Source organism: Sinocyclocheilus rhinocerous, unplaced genomic scaffold, assembly GCF_001515625.1.
Source record: "Sinocyclocheilus rhinocerous isolate Xijiao unplaced genomic scaffold, SAMN03320098_v1.1 scaffold295, whole genome shotgun sequence".
In the NCBI taxonomy this organism is placed as follows: domain Eukaryota; kingdom Metazoa; phylum Chordata; class Actinopteri; order Cypriniformes; family Cyprinidae; genus Sinocyclocheilus; species Sinocyclocheilus rhinocerous.
This window is the reverse complement of record NW_015647035.1, coordinates 857,213-876,157: the sequence shown is the minus strand read 5'-3', so window position 1 is coordinate 876,157 and position 18,945 is coordinate 857,213. Positions and strand designations below refer to the sequence as shown.

Genomic DNA, 18,945 nt, shown 5'->3' with positions numbered 1-18,945 from the left:
ATGCACCAAGAGCTTGTAACACTCCAAAGAGAAAGGAAAAAATTAAATTGCATCATATGACCCCTTTAAACTTAATTATGCAAAAAAAAAAAAAAGTTCTGCACAATTAAATTGCCATCATATTTCTTATATTCTGGGTAATGGTCCACTTGCTTGTCTCACTCTTGACAAAAAAAAAAATAATTCACTGCAGCACAAGTCTTTGTAGACTGACTCATGCTTGGCCTGTTCTTTCTTATTTTAGGTCCCATTACTGGAATCTCACATTGAATTATTCCCCCATTCCTTTCCTATGTAATACCAAAAGTCTATAGTCATCCTAGTTGTAGGCTTCACTGTTTAAATCTCAAAACATATTTCTGGGTGCATTTGATATAATTAAATGCCAAAAGTCATGATCATCCAACATAGAGGGGCTCGTACAATGGTGTACTTTAGAGTCAAAAGCACTGTATGGTGCAATGGTGTACTTTAGAGTGCTTTTTTTTTTTTTAAAGACAATCAGAAATGCTCTTTGCACATTTGGGGAATGCACATTATTTTTAAGGCAGGGATTTGGTGAGAAGGCATGTGGTTGAAGCAACAGGGGTCTTCTATATTAGCTGCCACCCCTGAAGTAAAGGGAGTGGTGAAATCAAGCAATGCCAAAATGGACAGATCTATATTGCAGTTCAGTTATTCCCGTTTATTTCATGTATTCCGTTATACAGACTCAAGTTACAACCTTAAGTTAAGAAAACAAAATCATCCATATAATGTACAGCAAAACCCTTTATTTTATGATTTCAAGAAAAAAAAAAAGAATCAGATGTGCAGCATAAGCAACCCCATGAATCAATTGCTCAATACAGACAAAGCACAAAAGTTCTTATTACGTCAGCAGCAAGTCAATGAAAGAGCTATATTAAAACCATTCTCATAAATCAAATATAAGGAGAAAGTGGGACAAAACAAGACTGGGGCTAAACAGGAGGCCACTGTGATCCATTTCATCAAGAGGAACAGGAAGTAGCAAGGTTCCAAGATGGCAGCTGCTGTTTCACTTGTCATTTCTTTAAATGGCATCTATATCAAGGTCTTCATCCTCTTCTGCTTTCTCAGGCTGAACAGTCTCCACCTTCAGCTCTCGTGCAGAGGAAGAGTACACAACCTAAAGCCAAAAACAGTTCAAATGAGAAAGATGAAGAATCAGAAGATTACACAAGCCAGCACAACAGTCTCTAAAACACGCTTTAATTCTTGCCCAGAGAAGACTAATGTAATTACACTAATTACAGTCCCAGGGCTCCTGCTGACAGTTAAATTATAAAGCTGTTTCTCTAATTAACTACTACATAACCCTGTGTGTGGCGTGTGTAAGGTCTATAGTTTGTCAGTTTTAAAAAAGGGGCAATTATATTTTCTCCCCTGGTTTAATTGTTGATACAACAGCTACACTACATTGTTGAGAAAAGGCTGAGGTCTGAGAAACTGCTAATCCTTCCTGAGATAAATCATGCAGCTATAGCTGGATAAAGGGACTTTTGTCCAATCTGCTCATGAATAAATTGAGCTAATCCAATAGTTTCCAACTGAAGAAGAAAAAAAAAAAATTACCTCAACATTTTCATCATCTTCCTCCTCCTCTGCCTCACTCCCCTCACTCTCCTCCTCTGCCTCCTTCAGCCATTTGACAAAGGGAGCTGCCTTGGCATGGATCTCCTTGGCCAGCTCCTTGGAAACATACTTCTTGGAAACCTTAGAACAAAACACATCGTATATTGTTCAAGATTAATAGTTCACGACCCTGATGTTATAAAATGCTCTTAATCCAAATGATGAGTAGGTTGTACCTTCTCTGCCCATGTGAGGATGACATCCTCCTCCAGCAGGTCTGCATCATAGAAGTCTTTGAGAATGATGGGCACTCGTGGCAGCAGTTGACTTTGATGAAGCTTCACCAGACACTCAAAGCCTCCCAGAAGATACTTCTGAGCTTTCTTATCATTGTGGCAGAACTACAGGAAAAGGAGGATTTTGCACTTTCAGTAATGATCATATGGTAAAAATATGTACATTTATGAATCAAAAGCACTTTATTTGTTATCTTTTGCAGAACCAGTAGATCATTTAAATGGCTTCAACATCATTTATCTAAGCAGTGAGTGAAAAGTGGTAGATATCAAAACTGCTCATTTATAGTCAAGACTATATTTAGCATGGCTTAACACTAGGATCATAGCTTGTCAGCAGGTCTCGGTGTCCTGCTATAAATACTCATCTATCACTAGGCCCAGATGGAAACTTTTATTTGTATTCTCTCAATACGGATTTTGGGGCAAAATCTGCCAAATTATGTGTGTAAAACATTAAATGGAGCTGAAAGTACTATACTTGGCTCAAGGCACAATCAAATTAACAAAAAATAATTATTAACATAAGTGACAGGGGTGTTCCAATTCTGTGGAAATCAGCAGAATGTCTCACAAGAGGTCTGTACATGCAGATCCTGTGTGGCCCAGTCTATTACATTTAAAATTAAAACTGGTGATTTTTTTTTAAACCCATACCCGCAGGAAGTGACGTTTGTATTTCTTGATCTGGTCTCTGATGTTCTCGTCAAAAAGCAGTTCGCTCAAGATAAGTGGCCCCATGGCTCTCACATCCAGCCTTTCTGCTTCAGCCAGAATCTCCTTATCAGCAGAGTCTATTGCTCCACTCTCTTTCTTTTGCTGATCAGAAAAGAGAGAGATGCTCTTCAGTTGTTTGAATTCTGGTAGCATTGATAGATCCTTGGTTATTTAAAACTATGTTAATTTATATCTAATAAACAGGTGCAAAGGTAAACTAGCATTCAAAATTTGGGGGTCAGTCATTTATATACATATATTTTTTTTTTTTAAGAAAGCAGCTCTTTTTAGATTAAGACTGATCAAAGGTGACAGTAAAGACAATTTTACAAAAAAATAAAAGTCAAATAAATGCTGTCCTTTTGAAACTTTCTATTGATCAAAATATAGGATAAAAAGTACCAGTTTCAGCTGTTTTCAACATTGATAAATATTTCTTAAGCAGCAAATCATCATAACAGAATGATTCCTGAATGATCATGTGATAATGAAGACTGGGTTAGACTGCTGAAAATTCAACTTGCATCACAAGAATAAATTACATTTTAAGAGTGATTTTAAATGAATAATATCAGTGTTACTGTTTTCACTGTATTTTTGATCAAATAAATGCAGCCTTGGTAAGTATAGAAACTTCTTTGACCAACCCCAAACTTTCGAATGGTAGTGTAACTTCACCAGATACAAGGATGTCATTAGAAAATGTTTTTACATAGGAAACAGACAGTGACGCTATTTACTTTGACAAAGTTGTAGAAGATGTTGACCCTCTTCTCCAGGGTTTTCTCCAGGTCCTCGCTGAGGGTCAGGTTCTTAGCATGGTCACTGATCTCCTCCATACGCCGACGCTGGGCCTCCTCGGTGGTTTCCTCTGCCCAGTCATCATCATCTTCCTCACCATCCTACACATCAACTTACACTTTAATGTACTGGTTACAAACGACATTAAAAATATATGTATAGCTATTCACGGGTATCTCTTACAACAGCATCTGGTGCATCGATGTCGTTATGGTTCCCAGCCTCACCACTTCCAGAGCCATTCTCCTTATCCTTCTTTCTGTTTTTCTTCTCTTTCTCCTTCTTCTCTTTCACACAACTGCTATCACTCTCTGCATTTCAAATCGGTTTACAATTAATGGGGTTTATAAAGCTTTTATGCAATACTACCATCAGAAATGTAAAAAAGTAAGCATTTTCATCATGCATTTGAACAGCCCACAACATACAACTCACCAGGTGGGTTTTTGAGGATGAATGTGCACAGTTTGTGCCGAGTGTCCAGCATTCCTCGATTACCACAAGCCTTGCAAGCGCTTCCGATGGTCTGCTTCTTTGGGTTAACATGCTGAGAGACAAAGAAACTAACTGAACAACAGATACTATGAGGCACATTTCTGAAAATGAAACGGCTTCTGAATTGTTGTGTCAACAAAGGTTTTGACTTTCACTTTTAAAAAAACCATTGAGGATTAATTTGCATTTTAAATATCATCTAAAAATGTCTCTGACAAACTTGCTATTACAAGGAATTGCAATGGTTTATTCAAAATGGAAGCGTTCACTTGTATTATTAGATAAATCAGAAGTGTTTTTTCTTTAAAGTATCTTCACAAAAATACATAAACATAGCTTTAACGCCCATAAATGTAAATTAAACTATAATTAGTGCTAACTAAGCAAAATGCACCTCGATCAATATAATAATTTACCACTCCAATATATAGCAGACATTTACAGACTCTGAATTTTGAGCACTAGAACCAGTATTAGTATTGTTAAAATAAAATGATTTTAAAATGATGACTTTGTGTATTGAAAACAAACAAATAAATACTAGATGGTTTTAGTGCTTTTGGCACTAAATGACAAAATATGTTTACGTACTAAAATGACAAACTAAGATGATCAATTAACATGAAAACTGAATATATATATAAAAAAGCTTAAATACTATAATAGTATATAAATAATAATAAAAAGGCCAATGCTTTCACAACAAGGCTATTTTGTCACCACTTTTGTAGGCGTTATGGAAGGCAAACAACAAAATCAAGCGTACTAAACATCACATGTCTACTGGTCTTGTACTTGCACCAAAAAAAACAAATACAAGTTTAAATACCCCTCAGAATGTTCTCTAAACATTATCTGACCGACGGCAAAACACAGAGTAAATAGAAACGTTAATTTTTAACCACAAGTTTATTCAGCAAGCAACCCTGACTGTCAACTTACCAGGTCAGTTTCAGGATTGTCACACTCAGAGCACAGCACAAACTTGTGGATGAATCCATCCAGCATGTCCTGCAATTTGTTGGCTTCATGGGATCCGTTTACAATGTAGCGGTCATTCTTGGCATCAAACTGAGTCTGAGCCCCCAACTCACAGCCAAAATACTTAGTTGGATCTAAGGAAATAGAAAAGAGAAGAATATATACATCATTGTCCCATAATAAACACTACTGAAATAATAACAGCTATGATATAACTCATTTTAAACAAACTTACAGGTTGGAGGCCTATTCAGTGCCTTTGCAACATCAACCATGTTGACAATGACCGTCTTGATTCCATTACCTTTGCCTTCCACCTGTAATTGACAGTGCAATTTTTTTAAATCTTCTCTAGTATCAGATTGTTACTGCACACAGCAATGAGAATATTACTGTATACAGAACTAAATACTGATATTTATATATATAAAAAAATACCTTGGCAATCAAACGGGGCATCTTGTAGCGGTAGAACTGGTCCGACACACTGCGGTTGACGTTGACAGACATTTTGAGTGATCTGAGGCACTATCAGCAAGATAAAAAGATCCTGCAAGGGACTTTTTGGGTATCTTCTGTCTGGAGAAGAGGGGATGACATAAACAACTGCAAGTGTGCTCGGTCTCTGACATGAAAAAGATCTTGCCAAAGTGGCTGCAAACTCCTCGCTCGTGGACTAGGTTTCCCCCGCTCGCGTTCCAACAGCTGCGCAACAGCTCTAAAAAGCAAAATGACATACAGTGTATTATACAACAGTTTCTTCCAGTCCTTTTAATTTGATACTTTTCTTGGTTTTACACTGGGTGACATGCATTGGATTCTTTGTGAACTATTTTTGTTAGCAGAAAACGAATATTATAACTAACTGGCCAATTTATATCTATGGCCAAATCGCAGCTTTACTGATATTTAATAATAATGCAGGCCATTCGGGGCTTGTATCAAGGCTGTAACTATGCAACATGGAGGACCAAGAAAAAAAATGGCTCCATTAATGTGTTTTTGTCTCATCACATTGAATAATGAATTAAATGAAACGCACAAATGATAGCCTATATTATTGATTTAAAACAGCGAAATTTGATGAAAAAAAAGTTAGTAGATAAAACAGTCATAACAGTTGTCAAATAATAAATGTTTGGCTAATTACGTCTTTGATTTGATGGGCCACTTCAATCATTTTGACATTGACAAGCACCGTTACGCCACTGAGGCAGGCCAGACCAGCCTAAAAGTTTAACTCTGTCATCTAATCAACAAACAAGGCAGTGCATAATGGAGTGCAGCATCAAGAATATTAGATTTTGGGGCCAATTTAGCCATATCTGATTGCTGGGGACTAGTTCCTCTCAATGTCTATGACGGTTAGGGAACTAGCTCATATGAGCCACAATATACTTAAAGGGATCGTTCACCTTCCGATTGCTCTGTTAGTGCGGTTCGTTTGAGTAAGTGTGAACGCTGCCATCCGAACCCTGGTGCGCACCAAGCAAGCGGACCGAGACCGCTAAAAAGATGTGTCTCGGTCCGCTTCTAGACGAACTCTGGTGCGGTTCGAATGAAATATGAACGCAACACGGACCAAATACTTGGAAACGAACCAAAAACAGGAAGTAATGACAAGATGCGACATGATTTGACGATGCTGAATGAGTGGTGTAACCAAAATAAAATGAGCAGAGGGCAAACGTGGAGTAATGAGGAGATGAAGTGCCTTTTATGAGCTCTTCGTGGGTTTGCAGATGGTGAAAATAAAATCATAAGAACATGCAGCAATGAGCGCGCTGTCCAGCAGACGGCATTAGGTGTGTTCGACTTAAAGCGGCGCTGAGCGCAGACCGATCGGTAAATGGGTGCTTTGATGTCATACACCGATTGGTCTGTGCAGCACCGCTTTAAGTCGAACACGGTTTTTGTTTGAGGTGTTCGGTGAGTTCCGTTGCAAAATATACGTCATACAACCCGACCAGTCAGGTCGTGAACGTATCACTATGCCTTTAGGTTCGGTTTCTTTAGGTTCTGTCAAAAATACCAGTGTGAACGCTAATGCCGAGTTCACACTGCACGATTTTAGCCTGATTTTTCGCTCGCCGACAGGTTTTGCGAAATCGCCGACAAATGCCAGACATCGGAGGCAAATCGGTGCTCGTTCACGCGAGTGACAATCATGCAGTGTGAATTATCAAAGATAATTCTGAGGGATAATCTGACGGAATCGCCGACACGTCGCCGACGCCCGTGAAATATTTGCCATGCTAAAATATCATACAGAAACAAGCACAAACATTTGCTTGATCAGCCACAACATCAGCATAACAGTTACTGCTAAATTATTTACCTCCAACTCTCTTTGCAGAACACCCAATCCCTGTTCCCTGCATCTCCCTCCTGCGTAATCTGTTTTTCTTTTTCTCCTTGTAGCTGGAAATCAGCTCACAGATAATTTGCGGGCTATATATATATTTTTTTTAATAATCACAGTCTCGCTGGAGAACTCCGGTCTGACGCACGCGGGATCTCGCGTTATTTCCTTATCCCTTCTTGCGTGTGTTTTGTTGTGAAATGTAGTTTGCGGACCAGACAGAGCTGTCGGCGATTCTTCCTATTGTTAAGTCATGCCGTGCGAACCCCCCTGTCGCCGATCCATCGTGCAGTGTGAACACAGCAGCAACTGAATGCTACCCCAGATAGTCACGCAGTGTGAAAACCACGGCGATCCGACGAGTTTGAAAATCGTGCAGTGTGAACTCGGCATAAGCGGACCAGGACCAAATGTATCGTTTTCTTTTTTGGTCACTGACCAAGAGAACCGAACTACAAGTGTGAACGCACCCTAAGATAAAAAAAAATTCCACAAATTATTTCTAACATTCTCTCTGCCATCTGTTTTTAAAGGCATACAAACCTCTGGTCGTGAATAAAAAAAAATAATTCAATCGTGTAGCAGATCAAGACCCCAGTTACACACGTCATCGACTGCGTCAGCAGGTTCAAGCATGACTCAAGCCAAATGAACACGTGGCGAGGATTCATTAAGAGCTACGAGTTACTTGATAGAACAAGCTTTCCAAAATCAAACAAATGTAAGATTACGATCACGTAGTATTAAGCGCGTGTCCATCGGTTGGTCGAATTGAAAGTAAATCAATCGAGTTGTTTACAGAAACCGTTAAGGGAACTTGAAATGTCCAGAAACCACGTCAGCGTATTTTAAAGGCGTTTTATTATTTGTTTAGAAATTATATCGCTGCAGCTAGCACAGTGTAATGTCGAGTCACCCGTATTGCACCCAAGGTCGATATACACACGGATAATTACCCGCTCGAGCTCATCCCACTCCGCTATTTTTACATCGAAATAAACACGTCGGACAGCCCTTACTACCGTAAACGATTAAAACACAGCCCGAGTAGACGTATATTTGTTTCAACAAACCTCAGGCTCGTAATGTTGTGCGATCGTCGCGGTGGTGCAGAGTGCGTCACGGTTAGCGCGCGGCGCCATTTTGTTCCCCTCCGTCAAGCTAGTTCACACCCATTAGCTAGTTATAAAAGCCTCCAGAACACTCATTTCCAAGACTCGGGTATCCAAAACGCATTCACAGATGTGTAATAGATATTGACAAATCGGTTTATGCAAATGACCGGTCGGATACTCACCGTTTTCGTAAAATAAAGACATAAACACAACGCTAGTCGTCCACCGACGCAGTGAAGGGTTGACAGCGGAGAGCCTGGAGATGTTGGGTCGTGATCCAAAGAATGTAACACGACACAACGGTAAAGACAGATTAGACCTGGGAAGTGCTGAGCGATGCAGCCGATCGATCAGTCGAGGGACGTCAGATCTCCGGGGAGAAGCTGGATTAGAAGAAGAGGGTTATATTTGTCAAATGTAACTTGGCAACACCCTTGCTGTGATACTTGTTAAGCTAAGCAGCTCTACGATTCGCTATGATAAGAAAACAAACTGTTTTTAAACGACTGCTTTGGCATTTGGTAGACTCAAACACTACAGATATGTCTGAGACGTGTTAATTAATCAGCAGGTAGTGTTTTAATATTGGTTCAGGTCACGGCTTACCTTCCCAGAACCTTCTTTGCTCCTCGCAATGGCAGAATGAGCATTCGGCGCTGATGATGGGCGTGTACCTCGCGTGGAATCCACATCGCCCCGCCCACCGCGGTTATTCATTGGCTATAATTACTTCCTGTTTTCAATTTCATAACGTTGATTGGCTCCTTTTAACGTCAATCATCACTGTACCACATAATCACTATTTATTTCGGTTTCCGTTCGTCTGATGCAACTCATACTGCGCAATGGAGAGTTATAGGTTATGTAAGTTAGCCTAGTTTAGGCTTTTTGCATCAAACAAAATGCAATGTCCTCTAAAAGAGAATTTTGAATAAAGGAACAGCATATCCACCTGACAACCAGAAAAAAAGTGTTATGATTTTTTTTTTCATGTCATTACATTGGTTGGAGCATAAGAAACAAAAACGTTTTTTTTTTAAATGTATTTTATTCATATTTTATTCTATGTACTTTGTAGAAGATCACCAATCAGTTTTTAGGTTTCAGGCTATTTTTAACCAAACTTTGTACAAAGATGATTCTCAACTATGTTATGAAAGACATAACAGAATAATTTGATATACTACTGTACTTTATGGAATATGTGTGTAAAATGTCCATAAACTGGTATTCCGAATCACAAAACATTCTCTGAACTGGTGAAAAAATAATATTTATTTTTTATAAAATAACTTTTGTTTTTAAGGGCTGATTTCCTGATGCACTTGACCATTAGAAATATTCAGCATGATTGTTCCACATACAGTACAGAATGGGTTGGGTGGTATCTAATAGTTTAAGGCTTACTGGTCCACAACTAAATCTCTTGTCCCTCTTAATAACTGTGGTGGGTATGACAAGTTTTAATCCTTGACTTTTGACATAAGAGAACAGTGTGTTTTTTCATTCATTACACAAATAAAAAGCTCATGGTTTGAGTAAAGTGATTTCAACCTGCAGAATGGCATTGCTGCCCAGCAGAACCAGCTCCCTCAGAGAATGAGTGTTTTGCTTTACAGTGATGTAAAAGCAAAGGAAGTTACCAATGCTTTGTTCAAAGACTTCCCTCGGGAGAGGTAAACCCAGATCAACAATTAACGCTTCACTACAAATGCAAACATGTATTTACATGTGATTAAATGTAGCTGTTTTCATTGTGAGAGTATTCAAACAGAGAATGAGTGATTTTGTTTTCATCAGACAGTGCAGTGAAGTCTTCTTCTGATTGTTTTGCAGTGAGCAGTATGTACCTGGTCTGCTGCGCTGGAAGAGGGTGTTATCAGAGCGACAGGTGAGGGAAGTGCTGGGTGTGAGCCAGGAACCCTGCCCGAATCCAGATCCTACACATGTCACCTGTTTTCCTCTGAAGGGACTTTTTAGTTGTAAATAGCTTGAGGTCAGAGGGCAGTAAAAGTAAGCTATGGAGAATGTTCTCCGAACATTGTGCTATTTATATCTTCAAGCATTAAAATCTGCAAATTTTTGGTGATCCGATCAAAGTGAAAATACAAGTAAACTGGAAACAATTACCCCAGTAAAGACTGACATTTGAAATAATAGTCAGAACAATTAAATTATTTTTTAAATGGAACAGTTTATTGAAAATGCATATGCCCACTAACATAAAATTAATATAAATATCAGTTGTCACTCTGTATCTTCCAATAGTATAAAATGATATTTAAATGCTTAGTTTTATTATCAAAGCTCTGTAGTTTTTATTGTGGGGGGCAAAACATAATGCAATGCAATACAATGATTGTTGAGAAATTAACAAATAAATATTTCTCAAAAGCCTTATGTGTAATATTTGATATGCATTTTAACATTTTTTTTTTTTTTTCTCTTCTTCTTCAAATTTCTGAATTAAATTTCATTTTGAGGGGGTCATGCAGTTAAAAAATACCAGGGTAATAAAATTGGCCTGATATCACAATGAAGAAAAATAAAGCATACTTAAGTCGTGGCCTAATGGTTACAGAGTCGGACTCGTAACCCAAAGGTTGCGGGTTCGAGTCTCGTACCGGCAGGGATTGTAGGTGGGGGGAGTGAATGTACAGCGCTCTCTCCCACCTTCAATACCACGACTGAGGTGCCCTTGAGCAAGGCACCAAACCCCCAACTGCTCCCCGGGCGCCGCAGCATAAATGGCTGCCCACTGCTCCGGGTGTGTGTTGTTCACGGTGTGTGTGTGTGTGTTCACTGCTGTGTGTGTGCACTTAGGATGGGATAAATGCAGAGCACTAATTCCTAGTATGGGTAACCATACTTGGCCGCATGTCATGTCACTTTTTTTAAAATTTATTTTAATTTTTTTATTAAAGTAGTCACGTGGAGCAAACAATATCCAGCAAAAAAAAAAAAGTCTCTTAGTAAGTCTCCTAAAATATCACAGAATTTCATTAGAACTTCTAGAAAAAGATGGTTAGTTTCATTTGTAAAATTTCCCAAAACATGATATTTATGAATGAATAATTAATGGTTTTTGAAATATATTCAAGATGTGTGCATTCACACCTATCAAAATGTAAGGAAGATGTGTTACTTTTTATTTGATGGTCACACCACATGACATTGAATTTACACTTTACTTGAAAATGTTTACATTTTCATTACCAAAAAATACATTTTAATGAACTTGGCATTACATTTTCTATTCCTTTTTAACAGGGGAACAGACATCTGAATACAGTTCACAGCAGTCCAGAGTTCCTGATCTCATTGCTCTAGATGTTGAAGCGAGTAACAAGAGAGTGCTTAATATTCTCAGAATGATTCTGAGTCATCAGTCAACCCCTGAGGACTTTGACACTGCAGTTGAGGTGTTGAAAACATGGAGCAAACTGAACAACAGCTACTCTCAAGACTGGCTTTGTGAGTACCTTCAGGAAATAGATCAGTTTGTGGAGAACCACTTTCCCGCACTGCCAGCAGAGGGACTACAAGGATCTCAATTAGAGCAGATGCAGGACTTTCTAAACAGCGCACAGAGCATGATATACGATGAGGTGTGTCGATTAACACCTTTACTGAAAGATGCTGGACTGCTAGTTCATCTGATGGACAGTTACAGCCGTCACCTCTTTACCAACCTGGACCTGCTCCTAAAAAAAGATCTTTCAGCGAATGAAATCTTCAGCCTTCTACTGTGGGGAAAAGATGTTTTCTTCAGGTATGAAGTTGATCGTTGTGTACTTTTCTGTAAATGTATGTGTAATGAACAAATAAAGCAAGAACTGTCGACAAATATATGAACTAATTTATGTTTCAGTCCAGACTCACAGCATTTCTTCAGAGTGTACGACCCTCTGCTGTTGACAGGTTGGTTTGAGAGAGCAACAAGGAAGCTGCTGCCAAAACTGCAGGTCTTGATATGCTCCATTTTTATTTGTTAAAAGTATTATCAGTGTATAGGCTAAAAAGGAGCACCCAAAATCAAAAAAGGAAGGACATAAAACATGTCTCTGTCCCACTTTAACTGCCACAGAATGACATCTCCACAACTCTACAGAACATCCTGCACTATGATGAGGAACATGGACATCATGAGGACTCAATGGATGAAGAAACTTTCATCAGAGTTCACTTAGATGTCACCCAGGTAAAGAAAACAGTGTGCAATGCTCATTTGTTTCTCAGTGAGATATGGGGTGATTTTTAATGGTTTTTAAATATGTGGTATTGCACACTTATTGTATGTTGTTATTCCTTTACAGTGTCTGAATGCTGTTATTCACAATTCTAAAGAATTTAGTAACACCCTGATGTGTACAGCACAAACGCTCTGCCTTAAAGAGCTTCATCATTTTGTTCAGGAGTAAGTGTCTAAAATGTCTTCATATTATCAAACTATTTGTTGATATACATATTTGTGGATTTTTGTCTTCATGAAAATAATTACTTTAATTCCTATGTGTTTTTCTAGGTATGTGCATGCAGAGAAAAAATGTCTTGGAAAACAGAAACCTCTGAACTCAAAATATGTGCATCTGTTTCGACTCGTCAGCACCAGTAGGCAACTCAGGTGACTTCTATTTTTTATGATGAATATATTGATACATGTATAAATGACTCAAAACCTGCCAGTGTATAATTAACTGGCATTTCCTTATGCATAATGTTCTGATTCATCCTGCATTAGGTTCATATACGGGCAACCACATTACTGTAGTTCTGCCATAAAAACAGTCTTATGCATATATTTATTTTGCTGTAGATTTTTTGCTGATCGACTCAACAATCCGGATATAAACAACAGTAACGACCTCTCAAACATCATCCGCATGTTAGAGGAGCTGGAGGATCACGTTCTCTCAATTGTACAGAAGATGATGAAACACTTAGCACAGGTAACATCATTTCATCATCAACAGTTTATGTACAGAAGGAAAGTTGAGGGATTTCCCAAATTCCTAAAAAGGGAACGTCCCAGACATTAATAGAGATTAATATTCGTTAGTTTGCATACCTGTCTGTCAAGGTTTTCAACAATGAAGTGGCAACACTTTATAATAAGGTTCAGTTTGTTTAGTTAATGCATTAGGTATTATGAACTAACAATGAACAATACTTTTAAAACCTAGAGTGTTAATTATGGAAAAATTGTTGTTTATTGTTCATGATAACTAAGCATTAACTAATAAAGCCCTATGACATAAACAATAAAGACACATTGTTTTTACGCACTCAGGATTTTGTAGTTATGTTCATTTTTGCAATAGATCGAATTCAGGAAAAGCTTGAAATTAAATAGTTTCTTTGTAAATGTTCATTTCTAGGACTATTTAAGAAAGTATTTCAAAAAAGATGGTGAGCAAATTCAAATGCTGACAGAGGCAATTCAAAAGCGGTGTGCATCTCTGCCTCAGACTGATGTGGGAAAAGAGATTCAGGAGGTTGGTCCTGTGCTCAAATACCCAGTCAAATGTATTATTCAAAAACAGAATTTTAGCTTTACATGACCTTTTACACTTATTCTCTGCTCCTCTACCCCACAGATCTTTGTGAATGTAGCCTATGACTGCATTTCACGCGTATATCTGGATTGCCTGATGAAGAGCAAGTTCAGGCGGCTAGAGAGGAGATGGGGAAATGTCGGAGAAAGGATGAGAGAGGACGCTCTCAGTTTTCACAACACATTTACTGAACTGGTGAAAAAGAACTCTATAACATTCAATTAAATTACACTCATAAAAAGAAAGGTTACAAAAGGGGATTTTCATATTGATGCCATAGAAGAAACATTTTTGGCTCCCCAAAGAACCTTTCAATGAACAGTTTTTAAAAGAACCATTTTTTCCTAAGTGTGAAGAAATTTTGAATGATCTAAATAATCTTTTTACACTATAAAGAACCTTGAAAGCTTCCAAGGATGTTAAAGGTTCGTCATAGAACCATAGATGCCAATAAAGAACCTTTATTTTTTAAAACTGTACTGCATTTTGGTCTCCTGTTCAAGTCAGAGAATGGTTTCCATTTATAACTGTTACATGAATGAAAACAACATAAGTTGAGGGAACTGATTTCTGCCATTGCTTTTTAAAGCAAGTGATGCAATGCCAACTAAAATGGCCATACAATGTTTTCAGAATTAATTAAAAAGAACTGTGTCAGTGACAGTGAATCCCCCAGAGTATGACTCATCTAACATTAGCCACAGCATCAATGCAATGCAGTATTTTCATAGACAATGTATCTGTTTTACAGAATGGCATTGATGACCAGAGGAACCATCTCCTTCAGAGAATGAGTGAAGTTTTGCTTCGCAGTGATGTAGATGCACTGAAGATTACCTGTTGTGATTTGTTCAGGGATTTCCCTCAGGAGAGGTAAACTTAGCCAATGACATTTAACTTAGTATATACTTTGTACGCATGATTACAGGTCTGGTTTTATTATTTTGTTTTCATCAGACAGTGCAGTGAAGTCTTCTTCTGATTGTTTTGCAGTGAGCAGTATGTACCTGGTCTGCTGCGCTGGAAGAGGGTGTTATCAGAGCGACAGGTGAGGGAAGTGCTGGATGTGAGCCAGGACCTCGGCCTGGATCTAAAGCCTAGACGTGTCACCTGTCAGCCTCTAAAGGGACTTTGCTGTTGTCTTTGATATAAATAACGCCATCAGCTAGAATTGTATAACCTTTGTTTACAAGTTTAAATTGATGACATGACTGTTTTGTGACATTCGGTTATAAACATTTGTTTATACAGGTACATTTATATTTTCATCAGATACAATATTTTTTTGTACCTATAATGACCTGTTGATTTTACTTGAATATAGGAAATAATGTTTCTATCGGACCACCGGAGAAAAATTAATTACCGTTTTTGGTATGTCTTTTCTATGATAGTATAATTCATTTTGACTGCTATATTTAGATTATAAACAATAAGTAAAATGTACTTAATTTTTCTTTTACAAGTTTTTGCACACAAATTTTTAAGTATGGAATTAAATAAAATCTACTTAACTAAGTTATGTAAAATTCTTATAAAATAAGTAAATTTAACGTGGCCAGTTAGCGTTTGAGTAATTTGTACTTAATTATTGCAATACTGCAATACTCAAGTACATTTCACTCAATCATGGTTTGTAAAGTTTACTCAAACAATGTAGCACTGAAAAAAACTATGCTATTAAAGCATGTGGTTCACTTATAAACATGTATGTAAGCAAGTAAACAGCTTGTTGTCCTTTTTGAGATAATATGTTTACTCAATATAGATATTACTCAAATGAACTAAGAGATCTCAATACTTGGTACACAATACACAATGACGGTAACAGTTAGTGGACAGTGTTTGAGTATGAATGGGTCATTTTGACCCATTGACACACAACATTATAAACACAACTCGAAAACAGTGAAGAATGTAACATTATTAATTACTCATGCCCTAGTGCATGATGGGAACAACGGGATCATAACTTTGATATTTACTTTGTAAACATAAACAATTCCAAGTAAAATATACTTATAAGTTTAAACTTTAATTTCTACAAGCATAAATTGAATACTAATATAGAATTTACCCCTTTTTTTTCCTTGCCTGAACTAAATTAAAATGTGTTTTTCCGCAGTATTTACTTCACCACAAAATCATTTTTATCAGTGAGGATTGTAAAAACATGTCCAGCTATTTCTTAAATTATTGTTATATTATTTAATATTTATATTGGTTGTATTCTTTTTTATTCCCATTTGAAAATAGGACACAGTGTTTCTTTTATGTAAGATTATTTTATCATAAAAGAGTCAGTGGCACTATGTAACAAGTAACTTTAAGTGTATAACAAGTGCCTTTGGTACCTCAATAAAGACATAAATGACCTTTTTTTTAACAGTATTGATGCTTGGTTGTCTCGATCTGCTGGAATGCATTGCATTTGAAATGCATTTGCATTGTGTGTCTGTATGGCTGATTGACAGTTATTTTTCAAGGATAGGAAGTAGGTGTAAAAATGTACACTACCACTACATCCTGTGTTCCTGTAGAGGATACAACTTGTTGGGAAATCTTTATTAACAGACTCTTTCAGGAACTTGTGACAGCAGGTGTGTTTCCGAACTGTAACTTCCACACTACTTGAACCTATCACACCATATCCTGTTTGCAGACGTCTGTTACAGGCATTCCCTTCCCTCCAGTAATCACCACACAAAGCGGCAAAGAAACTATTAAGATGTGTGTACTGGAATTCTTTGACGCTAATAACAAGACACAGTTACCATAAATTCTCTGAGGTTTATTTTTCATAATCCACATTACAATAGTAAACTGGAGAGTAAAAACAAAGACAAATTTTTAAGGAACAACACAAAATGTAAAAATGGTGATTTGCAATTTTATTAACAAAGAATTTCAGCATGTACAAAATGATTAAGCACAAGCAGTTCTACAAAAGCAAGCAAATGTACACAAGCAATGTTATGAAGCAAAATTCATTTGACCCTCACTATAGAAAAGAAGCTCTTGCCAAACTGGAGTGAGTCCTGTGTATCCCTGAGCTGATCCTGGCTGCAAGTGATGCTCTCCAGGATCTTCTTGAGGTCTGATGGAGAAAGATTTCCCTTGAGTCTCAGCCAAGCAGAAATATGACGCTCACTGTAACAAGAACACAGACATGAGAAAAGTGCAATGGTCGTTTTGCATGAATAATTGCACAGCAGAAACCACCAAACCTGAGATCAGGGTAAAGCTTCATCAGAGTTGCCAGCTCTAACTTTATAGTGTTTGGATCCTGTAGCTTTAGCAGACCCGCTAAATTGGGAAGAATGTCTTTCAACCAATCCATATTTGATCCCTGTGATAATGAATTAATGAGGATTTAAAAATTAGACAATGCCTTTAAAGTAATCATTAAATTGGTTTCCTAAGAAGTTATTTGTGCATTTTTGCATATTAAACTGGGATAAAAGACAGTAGTTGAACAAAACAATGACCTTTAAGTAGGACGAGTGTACTTACAGCTGCAGTGAAGTATGTATGTATACGTTCACTGTTTATGCAGAGTGATGATGCTGCCATCTGTTGCTGTGTTTTATTTGAAAGTTTGATCTTTTGCTTCATCATTTTCCGGACATATTCAGCTAGAAACTCCTTATGCATTCCACCAAGCAGCTCCTAGTCATCATATCAATCAATCAAATCAATCAATCAATCAGTCAATCTGAAATGAACCAAAAAATACTCAGCAAATCAGTCTTTTTGTTTGACTTATATGTTTGTACCTGGCAACACATTTTGTCCAAATTGTTGAATTTCTGAATATGTCTGTCCAGCTTTGTAAGCAGCTCTTCACATACACCCTCACTGTCCTTGAGCCACTCGCTGGAACCCACCTTCATGTACAAGTCCTGCATAAACACATACATTGACACATGGGTATTTTAATGCATATGAATTGCATTGAGATGCAGGATCTGGTCATGATCTGGACCTGCTCAAGCCACCATTTATATAGTCCTTTCATATAAACTAGACAAGCAGTTAATAAAAGGTAATAGTCTGGCTTTTTATATACAATGGAAGAATCAGGAGGCGGCAGCCAGCTGCTCACATGAGTGTGTTCACTGCCAAGACAAATCACCTCAATGAGGGTTTTTGAAAACAAGGAAAATCTATTGTGTTGGTCTAGATTAGGGTCTGGTTTATTTATATCCATAATTAAATAGAAGTGTTTTGATAAAGCTAGTGGAAAACTGTTATCTATTTGAATTACATGTATTAAATATATAAATATTAAAATACATATACATACCTGGGGCCAGAGGTTTGAAAATATGATTTCTTGAACATTCAGTAATAATTACTTTTTCAAATAAAATATATACATATTTTTATATTTACTACCATTATAAAGTTTGTATTTAAAAAAAAGAAATTAATATTTTTATTCAGCAAGGATGAACTAAATTGATCAAAATTGAAAGACATTTATAATTTTACACAATATTTCTATTTCATATAAATGCTGTTCTTTTGAACTTCCCATTCATGAAAGAATCTTGAAAACACAATTGTGTGACCCCAAACTTTTTAACAGAAGTGTATATATGGTTACAGTATATATTATACAAATACTAATGATAAAAAAAAGAAATTTTCTAGTAAAAATTCCACCATTTCCAAAAAATTGTCCAGAAGCTATTTTTACCTAACATTGTCCTTTAAAATAAATTTCATGAATTTTAGTACTTTTATCTTATACTTTTCTCATGCTTAGATATACTACATCCTAAAATTGAATATCAACATTCACAACTCATATGCTAAAAGTTTGACAGAACATTGGCAAACAATAAACATTTTTTTATTACATAACAATGAAAGAAACTACATTTAGTTTTTACCTTAAGTTCCTTAAGCATATTAGAAGTGAAGTGGTGGTGGCTGCCTTTTATCATGGTAGCCAATAAAGAGAGACAATCAGTTTTGACATCTTCAGGGAACAGATGTGCTTTCTTTGTAAAGTAGTCCCT

General features: G+C 37.1%; 3 protein-coding genes across 4 annotated transcripts in view; 1 reads left to right on the top strand and 2 right to left on the bottom strand.

Moving 5' to 3' along the window:
- Window positions 1–660: 660 nt before the first annotated feature.
- LOC107708426 (eukaryotic translation initiation factor 5-like) lies at window positions 661–9,069 on the bottom strand. Of its 2 annotated transcripts, XM_016512642.1 has the most exons (12): window positions 8,970–9,069; window positions 8,546–8,746; window positions 5,325–5,604; window positions 5,122–5,203; window positions 4,848–5,020; window positions 3,846–3,957; window positions 3,594–3,721; window positions 3,350–3,511; window positions 2,550–2,711; window positions 1,833–1,997; window positions 1,597–1,737; window positions 661–1,150 (listed from the first exon to the last, which is right to left on the bottom strand). In XM_016512642.1, exons 3-12 carry the CDS (start codon window positions 5,394–5,396, stop codon window positions 1,055–1,057), a joined length of 1,293 nt encoding a protein of 430 aa, XP_016368128.1. In that variant the 5' UTR covers window positions 5,397–5,604; window positions 8,546–8,746; window positions 8,970–9,069; the 3' UTR covers window positions 661–1,054. The 2 variants fall into 2 exon arrangements, with proteins under 2 accessions (XP_016368128.1, XP_016368129.1); XM_016512643.1 differs by lacking the exons at window positions 8,546–8,746; window positions 8,970–9,069 and adding an exon at window positions 8,322–8,522.
- Window positions 9,070–11,734: 2,665 nt separating this feature from the next.
- On the top strand, window positions 11,735–15,065 carry LOC107708373 (uncharacterized). Its single transcript, XM_016512571.1, has 11 exons — window positions 11,735–12,135; window positions 12,235–12,328; window positions 12,451–12,564; window positions 12,680–12,780; window positions 12,889–12,987; window positions 13,180–13,312; window positions 13,742–13,858; window positions 13,961–14,113; window positions 14,508–14,510; window positions 14,670–14,791; window positions 14,912–15,065. The coding sequence occupies exons 1-11, from the start codon at window positions 11,735–11,737 to the stop codon at window positions 15,063–15,065; spliced, it is 1,491 nt and encodes a 496-aa protein (XP_016368057.1).
- A 1,737-nt stretch (window positions 15,066–16,802) lies between these two features.
- The window catches only part of LOC107708425 (tumor necrosis factor alpha-induced protein 2-like), a 6,018-nt gene continuing 3,875 nt past the window's right edge, over window positions 16,803–18,945 (bottom strand). Inside the window, exons 8-12 of the mRNA XM_016512641.1 lie at window positions 18,817–18,943; window positions 17,695–17,820; window positions 17,432–17,587; window positions 17,146–17,267; window positions 16,803–17,068 (exon numbers count right to left, since the gene is read on the bottom strand). Coding sequence (XP_016368127.1) covers window positions 16,906–17,068; window positions 17,146–17,267; window positions 17,432–17,587; window positions 17,695–17,820; window positions 18,817–18,943 — 694 coding nt within the window. The 3' untranslated portion in view covers window positions 16,803–16,905. The remainder of the gene's footprint in view (window positions 17,069–17,145; window positions 17,268–17,431; window positions 17,588–17,694; window positions 17,821–18,816; window positions 18,944–18,945) is intronic.